General features: G+C 41.3%; 1 protein-coding gene across 2 annotated transcripts in view; it reads left to right on the top strand.

The window, feature by feature from the left end:
- Positions 1-23,320, top strand: part of LOC126291913 (arylalkylamine N-acetyltransferase 1) — a 381,277-nt gene extending 357,957 nt beyond the window's left edge. For both annotated transcript variants that reach the window (XM_049985647.1, XM_049985648.1), the window contains one exon: positions 1,874-23,320. In XM_049985647.1, coding sequence (XP_049841604.1) covers positions 1,874-2,050 — 177 coding nt within the window. In that variant the 3' untranslated portion in view covers positions 2,051-23,320. The remainder of the gene's footprint in view (positions 1-1,873) is intronic.
- The last annotated feature ends 947 nt before the right edge of the window (positions 23,321-24,267 follow it).

A 24,267-nucleotide genomic window follows, 5' to 3' on the forward strand; every position in this document is an offset into this window, starting at 1 on the left:
TGTACTGTGCGGTCTCAGAGTCTGTTGATGGCCTACATTCAGTCGTGGTAATGAAGCTCTGAAAGATGTGAAATCGATGGCAATTAATAAACAATATTAAAAAGAGAAGTGTGAAATGAATATCATAATGATGAGATTAAGTAGTTGCTGCTGCTGTCCTCGAAAAGTGTACAGGGTGTTACAACAAAGTACCCCAAACTTCCAGGAAACAGTCCTCACACACAAATAAAGAAAAGATGTTATGTGGACATATGTCCGGAAACGCTTAATTTCCATGTTAGAGATCATTTTAGTTTAGTCAGTTGGCCCAATTGAAGGAAGGTAATATTGACGTAGGTGCTTGTGTTGACATGCGACTCATTGCTCTACAGTACTAGCATCAAGCACATCAGTACGTACCATCAACAGGTTAGTGTTCATCACGAACGTGGTTTTGCAGTCAGTGCAATGTTTACAAATGCGGAGTTGGCACATGCCTATTTGAAGTATGGATTAGCACGGGGCAATAGCCGAGGCGCGGTACGTTTGTATCGAGACAGATTTCCAGAACGACAGGAAGAAGTTCGAAGAAACTGATCGGCGTCTTAGGGAGCACGAAACATTCCAGGCTCTGACTCGCGACTGGGGAAGACCTAGAACGACGAGGACACCTGCAATGGACGAAGCAATTCTTCGTGCAGTTGACGATAACCCTAATGTCAGCGTCAGAGAAGTTGCTGCTGTACAAGGTAACGTTGACCACGTCACTGTATGTAGAGTGCTACGGGAGAACCAGTTGTTTCCGTACCATGTACAGCGTGTGCAGGCACTGTCAGCAGCTGATTGGCCTCTACGGGTACACTTCTGCGAATGGTTCATCCAACAATGTGTCAATCCTCATTTCAGTGCAAATGTTTTCTTTACGGGTGAGGCTTCATTCCGACGTGATCAAATTGTAAATTTTCACAGTCAACACGTATGGGCTGACGAGAATCCGCACGCAAGTGTGCAATCACGTCATCAGCACAAATTTTCTGTGAACGTTTGGGCAGGCATTGTTGGTGATGTCTTGATTGGGCCCCATGTTCTTCCACCTACGCTAGAACATGTGCCTTTACAAGTACGACACAACATGTGGTTCATGCACGATGGAGCTCCTGCACATTTCAGTCGAAGTGTTCGTACGCTTCTCAACAACAGATTCGGTGACCGATGGATTGGTAGAGGCGGACCAATTCCATGGCCTCCACGCTCTCCTGACCTCAACCCTCTTGACTTTCATTTATGGGGGCATCTGAAAGCTCTTGTCTACGCAACCCCGGTACCAAATGTAGAGATTCTTCGTGCTCGTATTGTGGACGGCTGTGATACAATAAGCCATTCTCCAGAGCTGCATCAGCGCATTCCACACGATGGAGGGTGGATGCATATATCCTCGCTAACGGAGGACACTTTGAACGTTTACTGTAACAAAGTATTTAAAGTCACGCTGGTACGTTCTGTTGCTGTGGGATTCCATTCCATGATTAATGTGATTTGTATAGAACTACTTAAATGGAATTTAAGCGTTTCCGGACTCATGCCCACATAACATATTTTCTTTCTTTGTATGTGAGGAATGTTTCCTGAAAGTTTGGCCGTACCTTATTTGCAACACCCTGTATAACAGCGGACGTCCCAAATTTTTTCAAGCAACATGAAAGGTGTTAACAACAGATTGTAGTCATCGTGGCATTCATGTACACACTATGTTGGTCCATTTTCGGTTACTCTGAATCCAAATATCGATAAACTTTGTTGCCCATTTATTCACAATGGGATGATTTGTTACGGTGACATCAGGGTACTTTTGGTTGTGAGCCAGAGAGTGCTGTCAGGTGTGGTGTTCCAGCAGCTGCTGAAGGAGGACGCCACAGGCCTCTTCTCGCAGCGGGTGGCAGAGTCCCTGGGTCTGCAGACGGCGTGCCAGGTTCGCTACTGCGACTACACCGCCGAGGACACTGGTGAGGTCGTTTTCCACACGCCGCAGCCGCACGACTGCCTCAAGATCATGGTAAAGGTGCTCGACTAAGTTTCACAGGGTGGTTGTACCAACACTGCTTTCGCTAACTAAAGTGCCACGATCCCCAATCACCTTTTCGGACAAACAGATTCCTCCCGAACCCTTTACCAGTACCAACACCTTTTGACCACATCGATACGTCCGAGAAGGTCAGCGAGAGATGTTCGATGCTGTTTGTCAAATCATCTCTGGACCAGCATATTGGAGGTCAGCAGCTATTCAACTGGTAGCATTATTGCTGAAGCTGACCATAAAACGAGCTTTCTCAACAGCCACTGCTCGAGATAAGTGTGTTGAGCCTCACAGTGTAGCTGAATCCTAATGGTGCCACACTGGTAAGAGGCAATCAAACACGTAGCCATCTCTGCTGCTGTACTGTCGCGTGGGACCATCTCTAGCTTTGAGTTCACCTGCTAATCTTTCCTTCTGGTATGCCATTACGATTCTCTCAGAGGTGAAAAGTGACGATCCTCAGCTTCAGAGACCAAACACTGTTTAGTTGACCATCACCCAAACTCTCTAAAACAATGCAGATATTGACAGGAATACTATACAGAACATCACTGTTCCAGCCCTGACCTTATACATCTCACAAATATTAATCAACCTATGAAGAATCAGTCAGCTAAATACTTTCCTTCTTTCAGCATGAGAGTGTCCAGTTAACATCTCTTTTCAAAGAAATGACAGTAATCGTTGAACTGTCTCTTATAACATACCAACCAAGATACATGTTTCCAGTCCATTAGTGTCTGAATAAAGTGGAGCTTTTTCTCTTGGTGGCCTCCAAGACATCTATTCCTTGATCGTCCCTTGAATCACGAAAATTCCCATTCCCTTTCGTCTCCAATCCAGGTTTTAGCAAACGTCCCTTAACTGCAACTTTGATGAGCAAGTCAACACTGACATAGCAACAGCTCACAATAACATACATTTGCAATACATTTTGTTTCCATTCACACAAAGTAAACATCCAAAATTAAAGCGAAATTCATGTATAACCATTGTAGCGCAATATAAAACACGTAGATATGATGCTAGAGGACACTCACTGCACACAATGATCAAGTGAGTGATCACGCACAGCCGAGACCTTCTTTCCATCCTCGCCAATCTAAACTCCAAGGATCACTGGAACAGCCCTCTGAGCAGGCACCAAACCTTCATTTTCTCTCTAGAGCTCCTCTTTCTCGCTCAAATTAATATTTTGGACAACGAACGAGTTTAACCTGCAAGCTGAAGAAACAACTAAAACGCTGTACTGACTTCATACATCCCGCAATCCCAAAATTAGCTGTATGCGAGGTTTCGGTTGTTTGTTCCATCGCTTTCCTTGTCATACTTCTGTCAAAGGTGGCCAGGCCCTCGCGAACTCCTTCAGATCTTGAGACTAATTTATCTCAATATGGATCGTCAAAAGTCTGATTGGCATCCCCCTCCCAACAAAGCGCTTGAGCTCTACTTTTCGATCAGCTTCCAGTCCAGGGCTCTCTGGTACCTGGGAGTAAAATCACTGCAATGAAGACGGTCGTCGCCAGTGTTTTGGAGCTGACTGGTGGAGCTGTACCCATACTGGGTTGAGCCCCAGCCAGTACCGTCGTCTGTCGCCTGTAACCAAAGCGTTGACCGGTGCAACGTCGGGCCACAGCCTTCGGGATCAGGGACGAATGCCATCAGAACCATCAGCTAAGTCACCGCCAGCTGGTGAGACACTCACAAAACATCCTCCGTCCTAGACATGGCTCGCCTGATGTCGATGCAAACACTGGTGACCCGGGCAAATGTCCTGTGCATCCCCTCTGCTGCTTTCCTCTAGTCTCCCACGACACTGTCCCACCTCAAAGCTAGCCATTAGTGAATACGCTCCACACTAGAGCCGTTACGTTCGGAACTTTATTCGAACTGGAAAACCTATTGGAAACACAAGTTTCAGGGTGCCAAATTTGTGTAGCTGGAAACTCCTCAGAAAGCAATGACGCCATTTTCATGGGAGACAATACAATCCAGACATTTCAAAATTCAGTCAGCTTGCGACGAACATTTACTTATGTTACAGGTCTTGAATTAAACTCCTTATTTCTTTCCACAGGACATTATTTCACTGAGCTTAACCTCTGAATGGACTGAAGGAACTGAGCGGTGCATCACGTTTCACCTGTCACATCAATTTAAGTCATCATAGCTTAATAAAAAAAAATCACTGCCATCACACAAAATGTGTACAGACTGTCATCACAGACTGAATAAACAATATTTGTGGAGTACTTATTGAGGAGCTCCAGAGAGAGTCCACGAAATTAAGAGAGGGGTCCCAGTAATGTAGACAAAATGCAGTATATTACTCACGTGTCCTTAACTGTGGTGAACCGGATACCTGATAATTACCTTTCATCTTTCCTGTTGAGTCCACTCTTCACCTCCTGAACCTGCGCCATTCTCGGTTGAATTTCCTCCCCTCCCTCCCTACCACCACCAACCGCCATCAGCACCTAGTCCACCACCTGCTGTGACTGTGGCCATACTACCGAGAACAGGTCATTGCGAAGTAAATGCGTGGTGCAATATTTTGTAAATTAGCTAGAATATCTCTTATTTTATTACATCAGCAGACTTTGAACAAGTGAAATAATGTAACCACATATATAAAGAAAAAGATAACTGTTTATTATTTTTGACTTCGGTTGAAATGCGCTTTCAGATATTAATCGTATGTTATCAGAAGAGTACAGAGTACTCTTCTATTGCTTCTAAAACTTATCACTTCTGTGAGGTTACGAGTCTACAAGTGAGCAGTTTACTATCGGACCTACAGACATTTTGATCGAAAATATTTCCCATTATGTCATTAATGGATACGTCGATGTGATGAAAGTTTGTCCCGCCTCTACAACAATCCCACCACAACCTCCTGCAAGCAGACTAGACACTATGATGTTCTGCCCCCTAACATTAGAGTACACACTTAAACAAGTCAACAATCCTACAGTTCTCTGCGTGTCTGTCAAATGTATGTGATGTGCAAATAATAACGATAGTATTAATAATTATGGTGATAATAATAAAATAAGTGTTCTTAAGATGGACAGGAAAATTCTATTAGTAGCTGTGCTGCAGAGTTTGTATGAATAATTTTAAACACTGTGCTGCAACATACTGTAAATTTGTACATAGTAGATGTAAATGTAACATGCATTATATAGCCATTAAGAGTAGTTGTAACTAAAGTAGTCCTGGGTCAGTAGGTTAGGTACTGTCCGCAATGGGACATTCAATGTCTGTAGTCGTTAGGAAACACCTCTTCACCAGAACTGTACAATAGCTGTGGCGGAGACTGTGGAACTCTGGTAGGTGGACCAGCCCTAATTACTTCCAGTACAGATTAATTAAAATAGCTTTCTCAGTGTTGATGATGGGCATGGACAACTTCAAGAACAGAAGAAGATGGAGGGTGTTGCAGAGCTGGCAACAGTGCTTGCTGTATCGACAAGCGCTGTTGCCAGTTGTTGTGCAATACTTCCGTTGTTTCAGTATTTCTCAAGGTTCCACTGGCCTCCGATGAAGTGGTAACATTACAAGCATGAGTGACAAATGGTTCATTCTCCACCCATCCTGCTCGAGTATCTACTGCATCTTTGATTCAGTATTTATTTATTTAACTTGACTGTAGTATTTAAAGACTTTCGCCAGTTTTAGTATTCTTTCACTTCCGTTCCTCTCCGAGTGCCAGAAAGGCATATAAAAACTTTTTGGTGAAGTTTACGTCCTTGTTCACTATTTTTTCCGTTTTCCTTTCTTCAAGACCTACAACTCTGTCTGTCATACTTCCCCCACTACTTCTGTGGACATTCCTCAGCCCCCGCCACCTAGAACATTGTACAGTTCTGAGGCAGGAAGAATTATTGTGCAAGCAAATTAACAATTCAACCTGGAGACTGAAACTTTCTTCTGGGTAGTATTGACAAGATAGGGACCACCCAATGAATAGTACTTTCACTGTAATCATTACACGATATGGTACTATTTGACAAAATTGCCCTTCTGCACACTATCATACTAATTGATTTAATTTATTGTGTATGTATAATTTAATTGTTGAGTATCAGGTGTAGTGCTGTAAACTAAATGTAACTCAGTAGCAACAATGGGAGGAATTAGCTCGTATAGTACAAATAGTGATGTGCATTGATCACTAGCTGCCCCTGCAATTAACAGTGGGTTGGCAACACTGTGATCGCTGCTCAGTGGCTAGCTGGCCAGTTAATAGTACCTGTTAGTAGCGTACGCCTTGTTTCCCTAGTTCAGGACTCTGCGAATTTGCCTTTTAATGACGACAAAGTATAATTAAGAAACTGCACCAACAGAATTCCATTCTCTTCAGTAATTATGAAACCAGACTCTCTTGGCAGAGCAACCTAGAAAGAGTAGACACCCACAAAATGCCATCCACACTAGTTGCAGAATCCTACTAGAATACTATCTGGTGGCTGTGGTGTGCGTTGATGTATGTTTAACTCCCTCAGTACTTAGAACAGGCTCCATGAATTTCCCTTGAATCTTCAACAGCCTGTGTCATCTGGTCATAAGGTTACAGCTTTCCAAAGATTAACCCCGAGAACTCCCTAACAATAATGACTGATCGTTCACATACTGCTTGCATATCTTTGTGAAGTGTAACTGTGAAACACTCGCTATGCAATAAGCATCATCCAACTACGGTTTGGCCCAGACAGAATATATTCCGTACGTGCCTAGAGAGAGAGAGAGTATGTGATAGTGTTGTGAAGTCATTAACTATCATGCTCAAAATATCTTCCATGAAGCTGGTCAGTGGCTAATGTACAGCAAATGGTCTTTTTCAGTGATTCGAATGGTTCTTTCGCAAAGCATTATTGTTGCGCACTGATTTGTCACCATTGTTAGCCTATCAGGATGATACGTCGGTTCACTGGACACTATGCAGTACACTTTCTTACAATTCAAGTCTGGAGGCAACGTTTCGTGCACCAATGTATTTACCTTCTTTGAAGCGTTGCCACCCTAGTGCGACACAGTTGGAGGACGCTCACTTTCAGTGACCAGACCGCCCCAATAGCTGAATGGTCATAGCCACGCACGGGGGCCCGGGTTCGATTCCCGGCTGTGGCCGGTGATTTTCTCCCATCAGGGACAGGGTGTTGCGATGTCCTCATCATGATTTCATCCCCATTGTCGTCTCACAAGTCGCCCAATTTGGCGTCGCACTCAATAAAACCTGCACTTACCGACTGGGAACTCACGGCCACTGACGCCGTACGCTCATTTCCATTTCAGTGACCACCTAGAGATGCGTTACCACATCTCTGTACTGGGGACTGCGTAGACGCGCTGCATCACTAAAGACGCACTCTGTTGCAGCTTCCCTAACCTGGCGAAACAGGGCCGGGTAAAAACTTCGACTTCAAAATGCTCGATGTTGTTTTCAACACTGACACGTCAGTATGTACGAGTTTGGCATCAGCATCGCCACTTCTGTGCCATCCCTGCCCTGACACAACAGTGCTGTAGAGAAGCGTTAAACAACAATGTGCAAATCTAGAGGACCACATGAAGGGGACAGCTACAGGCGTGTGTCACTTGGAGCAGTGAAGAATCCCCTTATACTCATTTGATTGTCTCTCAGCTCCCAATACTGGCCGCAACTGTGCGAACCTTGTAGGCTGCAATAATGTCGAAAATAGGATGACTGCTGTGGATTCCACGTGTGCAGATATTCTCACGTTCCTAATGGAAACTTTCCAGCGCTTCCTTGGCGAAAACCTGTTGACCGAGAATCTCACTTCAAAAGTTTGCTCTACGTGAAAAACTGCAAGCTGTTACCATTAATTTCCGCTGTAGCTATATACAAAACGTGCACGAAACATTTTTCCAAGCACCCAAATGCAGCACACGTCAGTTGCAGGTGAAAGGGGCGATTGCAGGCCGATGTTCGAGTCTCTTGTATCCTCACCGTGGCACATTAAAGGAAACATGGTCAGAGCATCACACATTACAAAGTAGCAACATTTGTGTGCTGGTTGTCCCAAAACTTTGCTCCCTCCTTAAGACGATTTTCCAGTTACGAATTAGAGAGAACAAGAAAAACGACTCTAATTTGCCACAATCAGAAGCATCCCTAGTGTTTACTCTCTAGTAGGTTGCTCTGCCAAAGAATTACTTTGCCTCTTTCCTCGATTTTAAATCCTCGGTACACGCAGTTGCGGCAAGCGAAACCTCCAGTTCCGTTGCAGTTTTTTTTCTTTTTTTGTGAAAGAGCACAGTTTTTCTAGCTAGACCCAATTAAATATTGATAAGTTTTCAACAATAACCTATTTCACAAATAACACATTTTGTGTCAATTTATAATGACAATCATCATTACTACTTGGGCGAACTTCACAGAGTCCTCCACGTCCGTTAAAAATGATTTTTTAGGTTTAGCTGAGAAATGTTAAAAATAGTACGATGTATTGAGTATGCTCAAATATGTTTCACTTTGTTAGCGGGCGAGAAAATTACATCACAAATGTGCTGTTTTTCGGCCCAATTTGGAACTAAGTTTTGACAAGTAACTAACGGCATACAAGGATACAGTTATAAGGGGTCAAAAACATTAAAAAATAAATGTAGCTCTTTACGCCCCAAGAATATTTAGTGGGCAATAGTTTTCTTAGAAATATACCACATACTCAGATAAGGTTAGCTCGGGTGCGTAGTTTTCCTTGATGACACTTAAATGGGATTTGCAAACAATTTAGACATTATCTAAATGAAGTCAGCTCAAGCTTATTAAAATATAGTGGTTGTTCGTTGCTGTGCTTGTTGAAAGTTATATCTCGTATACGACAGACGTAGGTAAAATATAGGAAAAATAGTAATATTAGAGTATTGAATTAGAAGAGAAAATAGTCGTTCTTGTCAATTTAGGATGATAAACGGCTGAGACTTTTACAGCTTATTTGTAGTTTTTGAGCAATTAGTTTAAGGTACTGGTAATAAATTCACACTGAATACACAGAATGTATCTACCTGAATATTAGATAGTAAGTTGTTTTGCGTTGTTTAGAACCTTTTCTCAGCTATGTCTGTTTTCATCGCAATCTGAAGTTTATGGCAATGTCGTAGACAATTTATAATGCAAAGTCTGACACTGGAATTGTATTTAATCGTTTCACATTTTAATAATGTCTCTGCAAAAGTTATTTTATAGGATTAGTACGTTGGATGATTTGGAATCGTGTTTCGTATCGTGCATGTGATGTCTGACAGGACCTCCTCGGGTACCTATAATGCTGACAGTTTATCAATTCACCACAAAAATTTGAAAAAGTTAGAGTTTAAAGTAGTAAAATTCACACATTTGCTGCAAGCACTTAAATAGTTGTTATGTTTAAACAATCGTCTAGCTCAAAACAAAAATTTAGAAATATTAGACCTACATCAGCTAAGCTGCTGTTAGTCGGCGTAAGAAATGACTTACTTTACACTTCCCGAAAAGTGTTCTGTGTTGATAAAACGGCATTAAAAATTACCTGCTTTTCAGCTTACAAAATCAATACCGCAGGAGTAGCAAGCACAGTTCTTATGTTGCAGAATAAGATGTACAAACTAAAAAAATTAAAAATAAAAACCAAAAATTATAGAAAGTAGACTACTGCCTCCAGGGGATAAGGATGAAATTACGTGGGTTGTATGATTCACACACAGACCGTTGTTAAGTATACAAACGTTGTTTGTTGATTTCTTGCACTGACTGAAAAGCATATATCACATTATTTCAAATGAAACAAAATAAGAGCTATGTAAATGAGGGAGGTTTCCTCGCCATGGAAAAAAATTGTTCGAATCAGAGTTGTGTGCGACATCAGTTATCGTATCCTCATCATATAGCTGCACTGTGACAATGACCGATCCCACATAAAGACGTCGCTACAACAAAATCGTTCAGAAAGATAAGCATGCTACTTCTCGAACGACACACTGTGTACTAAAATACCGAAAATAACAACAGAAAATCGACGCTTCTCGAAAATTTTCATGTAATTTTACATGAAGTGTGACTACTTCAGCTCTCGAATTTTCACTTAGAAACTGAAAGACTCGGATATTCGACCAGCAGAAGACTGACAAAAGAGAAACTTCCTCTACGAACATGTCAGCAGTTAACTGTTACGTCATGGAGCCTAGAGCCGCCATCTTGTCCTTCCCTGTGGCGCTGTCTTCAGAATCAGAGCTGATAGGTGTAGAGTGCTTAGTTTTCTACTTTTAGTGCTAATCTCACTCGTAACTTGTATACTTGTGGGTGCATATATCAACAGTTTTTTTGGCAGACCGTGCCATAAGGCTGAATTATTTAGTATGTCGTATGCTGTTTAGTGAGAGTAGAATTGCCGATTTGCTAACGAAGCTTAAATACTCCAGTTTTATGCACTTAGAACCACTGGTGGATACATCTCAGGAAAGTGTGTAGATTTGTCTGTGTGTGCGTGTGTCTGTTAGTTACATTTATCTCAATAAATCAAGGCAGCTATTGTAGTGTGTAGTGTAAGCATCAGTGAAGTGAGAGACCACATCCGTGTGATTCTCGACAGTTCTGCAAACGACATTAGCTCACTGAGATGTTACCTGTAACACAAGTCGGCTAAGTTTAAGCTTTGTGACTATTTATCTTATTGATTACAAAATGATTTGAATCTGAGCAAGAATTCAGATTTCTCGTTCAGAAGACATCACCCCACTTTGTTGTTATTGAAAGTGAATTTGCAGCTTAACAATGGTCTGTTACAGTCACTGCATGTGACATTGCCACAGCACAGGTTGTGATACAAACATCATGAAAGATTCAAGTGGATTATTTTAGTCTTGAAAAATGTTATGACATATTGCAACGTGTTGTAGCTTGTCATGACATATTAGAACATGTTGTGAGATACTCCAAAATGTTTGCATGTGTTGTGAAAAACTGCAAAATGTTGAGACGTGTTGTGATATGTTGAAACGGGCTGTGGCATGTCGTGACATCTTGCAACACATGAGGTAAAAGTCACAGAGTATGGTTCCAGTTCTGATGTGTCAGGTAGCAGATTCTAAACTAACTGATAGTTTTCTGTAGCACAGCCGAGTGCTGTATTTATTGTTCACGCTGGTTCTGCTCTGCCCAGTGGATCAGAAGTGATGTTAACCTGGTCAACTGCAGCCACCATTTCGCCACTGATATGCTGTTTGTTTTCGTGGATATAGTTAAAAAATACATCTGCTTTTCTGCATTCATTTGTACCAAAGGCAGAGAGTGTATCATCCAGAAAATCTGCAAGAACTTTCAGTCCCAATCTATTTCCTAAGTATGACGAAAATAATTCTTTTCGCCTGTTGTTTGTCCTTCTCAAATTTTCAATTTATACTCATGGTCACTTAATAAACTACACTCAGTCAAGGGATATATATTTGTATATATGTTTCTTTCCCTCTCTCTCTCTCTCTCACTCTCTCTCACACACACACACAAACTCTGTGTGTGTGTGTGTGTGTGTGTGTGTGTGTGTGGGCATGTGTGTGTGTGTGTGTGTGTGTGTGTGTGTGTGTGTGTGTGTGTGTGTCTGCTGACATGATAAAATGTGTCCATGACGATGGCAAACATTTTCGACTTATTTACAACTGCACAACAAAAATTATTTCAGAAAAACAAACTAACGATGTTATCTGAGTTCACATTAACTACAAGTTGCATAATCGCAAAGAAAGATCGACACAATTTTTTTTTCCGCCAAACGTTTTATCAGTTAGAGAACAACTTTTTAGAGTTCTATCTGTAACATTTGCTAGATACCCAAATATCAGACACTTGAAGCTCTCTATTAATAGTGGATGCTGGGCACTCAAATTTCATGAATGAATGACAATACTCCACCAAAGAACAAGTGCGGTTGGAAGTATAATGGCCACGAGATCTCGTTGCTGTCAGCAGTAATGTCCTTATGACTGTTTACTTCACGAAGAGTATGTTTGTTTGATGAATGTATAACACATTTGAGACATTGTCTACTGAAATCACATGTGTGCTAGACCAACACTGTAGTGTAGAGTGTACCCAGCTGTCACATCATCGCTAATATAAACAGCATACCTGATTGTGTAACGTCTTCCCCGCCCAGGAATCAAATTTCCATTGATTTCCTAGTGGTTGGGTCTACAGGTGTAGTGAACGTTTTGAAGGTTAAAGCCACTTTTACCACCTTTGGTAGTTTAAAACATCTGAAGTTTATGTTCCCCTATTTCACCGTTCACTTGTACACTACCATCTGACTCTGATGCATGGCGGATGTCATGATTAACTCCAAAAACTGCTGATAAAATTTCTTTATTTAGCAACCATCTTCGGCCCACGCACTATCATCATATTCACGAAAACATTTACATCGACGTAGTAAGCGGAGTAGAATCATTGGCATCAGGTAATAACATCCACTAATTCGTGCTGTCGTTGTACAGTAATATGAATTACATCGTCAGTAATACACCGCGTGAGACAGTGTACTCATTCGTGCTACATCAAGAGTTAGCATTAACGCTAGGAAAAGAGGCATTATGACATACTGTCAATTGCTGATGTAGCATAAATGAGTGCACTGTTTGACAAAGTTAATAATTGACGGTGTAATTTGTATTAATATGTGGCAACAGTCACGAATTCATGGATTTTATTGTCTGACGCCAATTATTTTATATCGCCTGATATGCTACTGCGAACTTGATAATAGTCTGTGGATCGAAGCTGGTTGTTAAATAAAGAAGGTTTATCATCAGCTCTTGATGGGAATCTTGACGTTCCTGAAATATTTTCGATCTGTAGAGTACCATCTTCTGAAAATATACTGTTCAGTGACCAATATCAAGTCGTTTAAATACTCAGAGCCTCACCTACTCTTCACAGCCATTGAGATAACACGTGTGTGGCTGTGCAGTATTTTGGTATTTGAAGTCTTTGACAATGACCTTGCACGGAAAGTACCTGACACTGTACAAGTGATAATGAAATAAAAAAGTTTTTAAACAGCCTAAGGTGGTAAAATGGTTTTGACATAAGCAATCTGTTTTCAGTATACCTTCTGCTCTATATTACTACAGAACAGTTTCGTATCCTGTGTTTGAGGAAACTACCATACATGAGGTGCAGAGTGAATATCTCATTCTGGAAACATCCCCCAGGCTGTGACTAACCCATGTCTCTGCAATATCCTTTCTTCCAGGAGTGATAGTTCTGCGAGACTCGCACAAGAACTTTTGTGAAGTGTGGAATGTAGGAGACGAGGTACTGGCAGAATAGAAACTGTGAGGAGAACTTCTGAGTCGCGCACGGGTAGCTCAGTTGGTATAGCACTTGCCAGCAAAAGGCAGAGGTCCCGAGTTCGAGTCTCGGTCCGATACACAGTTTTAATCTGCCAAGGAGTTTCATATCAGCTCACACCCCGCTGCAGAGTAAATATCTTATTCTGAATAACTTACTTCAACTGGAACACTTGCTATAAAACAACAAAAAGTAAAAGTTTACTAACCATGTGCATGTGAACGTTCGTTTCTGTGTGTGTGTGTGTGTGTGTGTGTATGTTTACTCTAATCAGAGATCGTGTATGTTCTTCTTTCCTGGTGGCTGCAGTTTTACAGCTAATAGTACCCTCCTTCCATCCACAATTTTGCTGAGTTCACTTCTTGATCCAAATGTGTAGAGTAGGTGGCTGTTGAACATTTAGAAGTAGTCTGTAGGATTTATAGTATTTAGCAGTCCACTGCAAGCTGATGTGCATGTGGCCTCCAGAGGTAGATTATTGCTCCTGGAAGTGATGATAGTTGCTAGTTGTGTATATAAGTAGGTTAGCTAGAAGGGCCATTTATATTCTCATTCCCCGCCCACGCTCGTTTCTTCCAGGGAGCGTCGATACAGCAGACTTTTCTCATCTTCATGAGCTTGTCGGTTGTTGCTTTCCACATAAATGACAATTGTAGCTACACTACATTCTATATTGATACTATTATGCTTTAAATTCCTTACAAACACATTAACACGCCTGCAGTGTAGGTCCAGTTCACTATATGAGGGGTGCAACTGTCGATGCTGAAAACACACATTGATCTCCAGTAACTTTACTACTCCTACCTGTCCCCTCCAACATCCGTTATGTCTGATCATCTTAGCCAGTGGCCACCCACTGTACCAACCACAGCAAATCACTTCTGCTGCCTGCCTCCATACCCATCAGAAACTCAGCCTCCTTAAACCAATACACCTCTCACATCGAAACCGCTACCCCCCTCCCCCCTTCCCCACAAAAAGAAAAAAAAAAAAATACGAGCTAGCGCTTTTCACTGTCTGATCACCTCAAAGACAGAGCGATCATTTATTTTATTTGTTCTTCTTATGACAGACATGAACCCAAAGTGAATTTACACTTTCAGACATTTTCACTACAGTAATACAAACCCTTCTCTTTAATCTTGATACTCTTCATGCTCTGAAAGACGTGAATTGTGCAGTGTGTACTGTAATTTTGTTATCATTTGGAATTTCATTAACCAAGTCTGCCTCTTAGCACTATTGTTAAGTGTGTACCTTGGCTGTCATACTCTTTCATGCAGTGGCACTATTTTGGACAGTTAATTATTCTAATTAGAACTTCTAGAACCACAAAAATTGTATTGTATTATTAGGGTTAAAATTGTTGAAACTCAAACTTTCGAAAACGCTGATCGACAGAAATAGTGGGAACACGTGGACCAATATTATTCTGTGGTCTAGGATTGCTGTAATCTGTGACTGGATATGCCCAAGTGCATCAAATGGACAGTGAACAGAAAACAGCCCCTCACCCCCCATAATCACCCAGTGCCCTCCTTCCCAAGCCTAAACGGTAACTACAGGCCAGATTGTGAATGGAGGTAGTCCACAGCACCGCCACATCACTTTCAAGACAAATTCTCTAATTTTGGGCTCCATGGGAACGCTCCATCCTTAGTTCATGAGTTCACTTCCACAATGATTACCGCCACCATTAGTTATATTTGGTGAGGCACACCCAAATGGGAGGTACACATTGGTCCCGATAGGTTACCAACTCCTGATGATGAAGATAATGATTATCTTCGAAACGCCGAGTTTTAACTTAATCACTAAGCGACAGTAATACCGAGATTATGTGATAAATGGAGGCTGCCACTATAAACTCCAAGGCTATTGATCCTCCAGCCCCCATTTCCCGGCTATGTCCTCTTTCTCATCATCATTTGTCTTTTTGCCCCTATGTATGTTACAGATATGGAGAAGCTAACTGACATATCGGCTGCCAATTCAAATTTTTCGTTTGTGTGATGATATCGTTCATTAGATACAAGGCAATATTATCGCACGGACGAAATCCTCATAGGTTATCAGCCCCATGACAGCCTCCTCCTGATGTGTCAATCTTACTATTCCTTGGTGATTTTCCAGAAGGATCTCATTAGTGATGAAATTAATTTCATGAGAAAAGTATGCCAAAAAAGCCTAATAGTGCACCACAAACACTAACCCAAAGTGACTGTACACATTGATTTAGAACATCACCTGTAGCTATTTTTTAATATGCTGACGTCCCTCTTGCCGACACTGTCCACCCTGACATGACTTATCATGCCACCATTCCACCAATCTAATACAAAGTAAATTTTGAAGTGTTTTAGTCTGGTTAGTGACTGCCATCTTGTCCTCCACATACATCAGTAAATACTGCTCCGAGCAGAACCTTACAGGCTGTATATTACCGGAAGCGCGTCTCAACTCTGTCCTGCAGGCAAGCACTCGAATCTCGATCTTACGGCTGAGTGGTTCCTGTGAGTCTTGCCACATGGATTCATAGACATCATGTGGTCGCATATCATTCTGCTGTGGCCAGACAATCTCATATCGCTGAGATGGACTTTGAGACTAATTAAATCACATGCCACGTGGAAAACGACCTCCAAGATAGTCTCATTACGGTGACCAGGCCATCATCATTAAGTTCTGATCACCACTGGTACAAGTTGCGCCAGGATATGAATATGCTACACACAATATTTCAAATGTGCAGCACATTTCGATTGGCTTCCAACAATCTGTTCACTCCAGTCAGAGCTGATCAAAGTAACAAGTCAAACATCCTGTATACCTTACATCGGTATAGAATTTTGACTCAGTCCAATCATGACCGGCTGGACTTGTTCCAATAGATCCTCACATGCACATCGTCTCCCAAATGGCTTCAGACCCACAACCGCCCATATAAAAAAAAAAAAAACTGGTCCACCAGCGCTGAGGTGACATACAGGTCCTGATTGGCACACTGCATCCCAAGTTTCTTCGACTCTTCTACCCATTTCCTCTATGATTGGCTCAAGTTGTACTAGGTTCTCTTCCCACCACACACTGATTTGTAAGATCTGCACCTCACCCTGATCCCGATTGGCAGTCGAATGCCTTTTTGGGAAGATGTCGACAGTTGGGCACTTCATCCCAAACCTCTTCGGGTCTTTAGCTAACTCCATTAATGACTGCACCACGGTTTCCTCAAATGATTATTGTTCAAAAATGGCTACAGATCCGTAACTCACCCTGATCACAATAGACGCAAGTATACAGTTCCTCGCTTGCGCGCTTTACACGAAAGTCTTTGTTCCACCGACTCACTCCATTCACAACTGGCTCGAGTCGTAACAGAAAACTCTCCAGTTGCACACAGTGCACCCCAAATGGCGTCTGCTCTGCGACACAGCCTGAGCACGACTTACCAAATCCATAGCAGTACGCGAAATACTACAGACAAATCCTCACGAGCACACTTGACCACAAATGGCTCCAGCAGCAGCTCAGTCGGCACTGGTGCGGGACTACCATGCTGGGGGAGGTGCTGCGAACCCCAAGCTGGGACCAGCTGACTAGAACTGCCTCGTATCGACCCGGTCCTTCTCCAGCACAGTAGTCTAGCTCTACGCAGCTGGGCAGTTGCTTTGCTGACTGTTTCACTTCTGCATTTCACAGCTGGGCGACCTTCCATGACTCGCTCCCGCCCTGTCCCAATGTGGACATTATTTTAAAGTAGAATGTAGCAATTTTTTTAAGCGAACAGCGTTTGTGGGAATACAGCCCAACACGAATTGCTGTTTTACACTCCATATGACAGTACCTGAAGCAGAATCGAACCAGAGATGCGAGTGGAGACACTACTTTTTTTTACGACAGCATCGCACAAACCTATTCTTCCTGCTGGATCGGACACTACTGGGCTAGTGGCATAGTTACTGCAGGTGTCGGCGAGATTGTAAGTGTCAGTAGGAGGCAGTCCCTCTAGATTATTTTGCTGATCTCCCTACTGCTTTAACAGCAACCAAACGCCCAGCGATAGAGAACTTATCGTGTCTCTATATCAGACTCTCTAGACTTTTGTGAATTCACTCTGTTCAGATCTATTAGCCATTTGCTATGCATTAGCCATTTGCTATTTCCCATTGCTCTGCTACAGCTTTTTTCGCCCTCTTCACTCACTAACTTCTCCTCCAGCGTTCCAGTCCTTCACCCTCGATACTTTACATTTTAATAAACACTTTTGATACCAGCCAAAAGGCGTCAATTTTATTTTAACGAGAGATGTGTTTCAAAGCACTGTTTATCATCATTTTACGTGTAAGTGGCCCCTTTCGTGATGTGTGTATTTTTACAGCAACAGTGATCACAACTAACAGAAGTTGCTCAAAAGTTGAGGAGCAAGCGTAGGAAACCCTGAAAATCGTGGAAGTAAAACTTTTTTTAGTGTACTCTCTTATTTCGGCCCAGATTATTATTATTATTATTAATATTATTATTTGTTCTGAATATATCTGAAAATAAAACTGGCTTACACTCAATTACATCAATGTATAACTTTCTGCACTACAGAAATTTTGGAATTTCCGTGTTGTCCTATATTTCACATCTTAAGTTTTCCAGTCACCTTCTTCTCAAACGCACCGGCGTTTCTCAACTATGTGCGGCAACGAGATAGCATTAGAAATAAACACCGACCGTCAAAGTTTCATCCACTAGTAAATAAAATTTATAGTTTTTGATACCATTTTGATCTGTCTTAAAATTAATTATCTCATACCTTGATACTAGATATGGAACAAAGCCTCTTGAAGACAAGGAGGGAAGAGACGTTTCCTCTCAGATGTATCTCTCTCTCTCCCCCCCCCCCCCCCCCCTTACCACCACCACCACTCTCTGTCTTTAGCTACTTGCATCATCACTTTAATTCCGCAAAATTTCCTTTCCCACTATCTGTCCACTCATGGACATAACATTCATTGGTAAATGTCCTTTCCAGTGGCGTCTACTTTGCTGCAATTTTGCTAACGTAGACAGAAAGCAGCTCAGTGGCGCCAACTGCTAAAAACCGCCGAGGGGTGTGTTGTAGCACGATTTGAGCACTAACGCTTAACGAAAAAGAGGTCGCCTTGAATTGATTGTGTTCCGGTTTCGAGGTCCAAATTCTGTCTCCGCTGAGGCATCTCTCGTGAAATCCGGTGAAGTGGGCGCAAGAAGCACCGCTTCTTCGCACTTTGTACAACCGCGTAGGAACCAGTCAGGGCAGGCTATTGTAGCATATTTTGTAAATAGCAGGAAGCTCCGTCAGAGCTAACTGTAGGTCAAATTGTACATTGTTACAAGAAATAAATGAGGTTTTTACTTTGTAGTCTACAAAATTCCCTAGTTGCACTGAGAAGGTGCGCCGCTTACAAAAGTCGGAGTAGATTTTAGCACACTTATTTCTTCATTGCATGAAGTTTCGGGATTGCAGCTGGAAAACGTCGACTTGTTGCCACTATATTTCGGCTGACAACCATTTATGCAGCTCCAGTGTTCACCAGAGGATGGCCAAATGGTTGCCAGCAGAAATGTTGTAACACCGGCATCATCCACCTGAAATCACGAAACTCCATGGGATGCTGTTTACACGTTGTAAATTTCGAGACTGTCATAAGAAATTCATCTAACTTAGTACTGACAATGAAGTGTGTATCGTGGGTGTTATGCAAAAACAATGCCAATGACAAAAATTATTTTTGGGAGTAATGTTCCATATGTAGTCAGCTTATTAGAAGGAACCGGTGAAGATAGGCTTCGTAGCATATTTAGTAGGAAGCTCAATCAGAGCTCACTGGTAGACTAAGCTGTACATTATGGCAAAATTTATATAAGGTTTTTATTCTGTAGCCTACGAAAACGTTACAGATTCAAGTAGTTAATTCGTGCTGTGAGATGATGTAATATTTTTAGAAGTGAGAGTAGATTCTAACTAACTTAGTACGCCATTCTATGATGTTTCGGGATTACAGCCAATACTGTTCACACTCCGAAATGTTCAAGACTCGTTCAACGGGTTCATGTAACATAATATTGATAATGAAGAGTGTATCGTCGGTGTGACACACATACTCTTCTAATGGCTTAAAATTTGTTTTTTCGTAACGGTGTTCCCTACGTAGTCAGCTTATTAGAAGAAACCAATCAAGGCACCCTTCGTAGCATATTTAGCAAAATGTAGGATGCTCTGTCAGAGATCACTGGTAGGCCAAACTGTACATTATGACAAGAGCTACATCAGGTTTTTACTTTCTAGTCTACTAAAGGATTACAGCTTTATGTAGTGTATTCGAGCACTGAAATGATGTGGCACTTTCAGAAGTCAAAATAGATTTTAGCTAACTTAGTGCTTCATTCCGGGATGTTTCAGGAGTGCAGTCAGGTAACATCGACTTCACGACACGGTATTTCGGGTGACAAACATTCAGCCATCTTCGGGTGGGTGTTTTGCCAGTGGTGAATGGTTGCCAAACGAAATATCGTGGAAAGAGTCTACTTCATCCACCTGCATTCTAGAAACGTCATAGAATACTCTTTAGGTCACGAAAATTTCAAGATGTACATATGGGTTTCATGTAAATTAGTACTGGGAATTAAACATATATCGTGGGTGTGATATGTGTGCACTTCTAACGGATGAAATTTTCTTTTTTGGGAGCACTGTTCCAAATGTTGTCAGCTTATTAGGAGGAAATTACCGAATGCGTGTATCATATCGTGTTTAGTAAACTGTAGAAAGCTCTATCAAAACTATGGTAGGGTAAGCTGAACTTAAGACATAAGCTGCGTGAGATGTTTACTTTATGGTATACGAAAAAAGTTACATTTCTACTTAGCGAATGCGAGCACTAATATAATGTGTGACTTTTAGAAGTCGGAACAAACAAACTTGGTGCTTCATTTCATGATGTTTCTGGATTTCAGCCGGATAAAGTCGACTTCTTGCCACGATGTTTCGGCGGACATCTGATCAGCTATCTTCAGCTGTGTCGTTTGGCAACACTCACCTGAAGATGGCTGAATGGTTGCCGGCTGAAACATTATGGCAAGAAGTCGACATCATCCTCCTGCAGTTCCAAAGGGTCACGGAATACTCTTTTCACCATGAAAATTTAAAGAGTCTCATAAGTATTTCGTGTAACATAGTACTCAAAATGAAATGAGTATGTATATTTGTAATGGCTTAAAAGTTATTTTTTTTGGAGTAGTGTTCCATACGTAGTCAGCTTATTAGGAGAAGCAGACCACGATAGGCTTCGTAGCATATTTAGTAAAGTATAGGAAGTTCTATCCGCCTGCAATCCAAACACTTCAAGGAATTTTCATTACGCTAGGAAAATTTCAACGTGGAAATATGGGGTTCATGTAATTTAGTACTGGGAGTGAACTGTGTATCGTGTGTATCATACACGTTCACTTCTAATAGCTTTTTTGATGTAGTGCTCCTTGTGTAGCAGCTTATTAGAAGGAACCGATAAAGGTATTGTTCGTAGCGTATTTAGTAACATATAGGAAGCTGTATAAGAGCTGCTTGGTAGGCTGACAAGAGCTATATAAGGTTTTTACTTTGTAGTGTACAAAAACGTTATAGATTTACGTAGTGAATTCGAGCACTGGGATAGTGTGAAGTTGTCGTAAACTGCAGCAAACTTAGTGCTTTATTTCATGATGTTTCAGGATTGCATCCAGCTTACGTCGATGTCTTGCTACGATATTCCAGCTGACATCCATTCAGCCATTCTCAGGTGAGTGTTTATGTCGACATGTTTATGTCGACACTGATCTCAAGATGGCTGAATGATTGTCAACCAAAATATCGTGGTAAGAAATGGACGTAATTTTCCTGTAATCACAAAACTTCATGCAGTGAAAATTTCAACAGTCTAACAAGCGTTTCATGTGAGATATTATTGAGAATGAAGGGTGTGTCGTCTGTATAATAGACATACACTTCTAATGGCTTGAAAATAATTTTTTTGGTAGCAGTGTTGCATACGTAGTCAGCTTATTAGAAGGAACCGATCAAGGCAGCTTCGTAGCAAATTTAGTAAAATTTTGGGAGCTCTGTCACAGGTAACTTCTAGGCTAAGCAGTACATTATGACATTATGACAAGAGCTACATAAAGCTTTTAGTTTATAGTCTGATAATAGGTTACAGGTTTACGTAGTGAATTCGAACATGTAGATGGTGTGACACTGTTAGAAGTCGCAGTAGATTTAAGCAAACTTAGTGCTTCATTCCATGAAGTTTCGGTATTGCAGCTGGATAATATAGACTTCCGGCCATGACGTTTCGGCTGACAACCAGTCAGCCATCTTCAGGTGAATGTTTTGTCAACACTGATCTGAAGACGGCTCAATGGTTGTCGATCGAGGTATTGTGACATCGGTGTCATCCATCTGCGATCCCGAAACTTCTTGGAAATTTCATTACGCCAGCAAAATTTCAAACTGGAGTCATAGATTTCATGTATATAGTAGTGAGAGTAAAATATATATCGTGGGTGCGATAGTGGCTTAAGATTATTTTTTTCAGGAGTAGTGTTCCATATGTAGTCAGTTTATTAGAAGTATGTATTATATGTATTGTATGATAATAAATACCATTTAACGTATTTGTAGACGTTAGGTGCAGAATTCTTGACATGCTTAGACAGATTCACAACGTAATTTTTCAGTTTTAGTTCTTCAACGAAAAGTGCTGTTAAAAGCCTTTATGGAGGTTGTTCACTGATGACGTATCTTTGTAGCAGAAGCTTAGAAATTGCTCAATTAGGACGTAGTTTTTGTTGGTGGCCTATGTAAACAAACTGGCAGCGCACCTCTTGCGACTGCACGACTGTGTCAGTTACCCAGCTATGGACCAAAGCACCCGAGAAAATGGGGCGCGTTTCTGCTCCAGTGCTGAAGCGCTTGGTAGCATTCGGCGGCAGCGCCACATGGGTACAAGGACGGCAAGATGGCGGCTACGTGGGGGCCAACGTGTGCCAGGCAGTTTCCTCGCCTTAATCTAAGTCTGTCTGTACTGAAACGCTGTGCTCATACATCTACACAAAATTTATGTACAGTAACATTACCGCGTACTACACTGTTTGTGAGGCATCACGGATCGGTTGACAAAAACTCGTTTCAAACTTCTTGTGAGTTAATTTTACAACAGCAACGTGACTGTAATCGTGGCCAAGGTGTGGCTGAAAGAGCATTCTAAATAACATGGGTTGGAGTATTTCAGCATTTTTTTTTATTATTATTTTACATGCACCAACAAATATACTTGCTGTGGTTACTGTTGCGAAAAATTACATCTGTAGTTACAAAGGTAATTTGACAGTTACAGTTAATACCAAAAGATAGGAATTGATTTCTAAATACCTAAACTAATCTTAACCTTCCTTATATCAGTTATTAATGCCTGGCTAAGAGTCTCTGTACTTATAAATAATTTTCACCCTTTTTATACCAATAAATATTGTTTAAGTTGCTGTAGATTCAAGACTGCGCTGTAAACATAGCTGTCCTGATACTGGCGCGTAATACCAAAGAAAAATAATACTTTCTGCGATGCATATCGAGCTCTGTCGCAGGGACATCTGCAAAGTAAACACCATAGCTATATCCACGGACAACAATAGCCAATTAAGTTCCTCAGTTCTGCAGTAATAACTACATCAGCATTACAAGAAGAAGTTAGGGTAATTTCTGGAAGCCGGAAACACTTTTCTTGGGAGATGTCCCTGTTCTTATCAGCATTCGCACCTAACACTTACACTGTGGATTCTAACGATGTGACTGAGATAAAAAAAAAGAAAAAGTGTCATTTGTTTGTTTTGTTTTGTTGCTTTACACACACACACACACACACACACACACATATATATATATATATATATATATATATATACCTAAACACACACACACACACACACACATATATATATATATATATATATATATATATATATATATATATATATATATATGTGTGTGTGTGTGTGTGTGTGTGTGTGTGTGTGTGTGTGTGTGTACAGTTTTGTGTCAGCATTGTGTGTGTGTACAGTTTTGTGTTAGCATTGTAATAATGATAGTAGTAATAGTAGTATTAATGATTACATAATGCCAACAAAAAGAAATATATCAACTAAAACGTGAAGAAATGGAAGTTTAAACTTTCATTAAAATATGACAGCAGCAGCCATCACATGTACTGCCACTGGTACCGAGCTAGAACAGACTGCCCACTTGTGCATGACTCGTGTGCTTGGGCAGCTCGCCACGTTTCATTGTCTCCATTTCCCTCAGTGGTCTTCCACGGCTTTTTTAGTTCAGTGTTTGGTAGTGTAGACATGTGAATGTTGTCTTTTATACGATTAACTGTGTCAGGGATTGTGAACCAGTTCTGCGCTGTATACTTTGCTAATTAGTATATGATAGTATGATATGTTGAAACAATGAGAAACTGAACGAGCGATGATTTTTTTTTAATTCTTTGATGTGAAAGTGCGTTTATTGCATGACTGAAATAATTTAATTAAATGTGTAAGTTGTGCCACATGGGTTGCGACATGCAACAGACCATTTTTGCCCTAGTATTACGCTTACTAGCTGTAAATGCTGATGACTCCAGCGTGTAGTTGATATCAGTAAAGCCAGTCTCTAATGCAGAAGTCATTCGTGTATGATATGCATGCAACTGCAGTGCGTATTGAGCAATTGTCTCCAGCGATGCACATGACTTCACAGACTGGAGCGGGAATAACCACGTTCCATAAAGCTGGGAACATCAGACGACGCTGGCTACCTTTA

This window comes from Schistocerca gregaria, chromosome 9 (assembly GCF_023897955.1).
Source record: "Schistocerca gregaria isolate iqSchGreg1 chromosome 9, iqSchGreg1.2, whole genome shotgun sequence".
NCBI classification, from domain to species: Eukaryota; Metazoa; Arthropoda; class Insecta; order Orthoptera; family Acrididae; genus Schistocerca; species Schistocerca gregaria.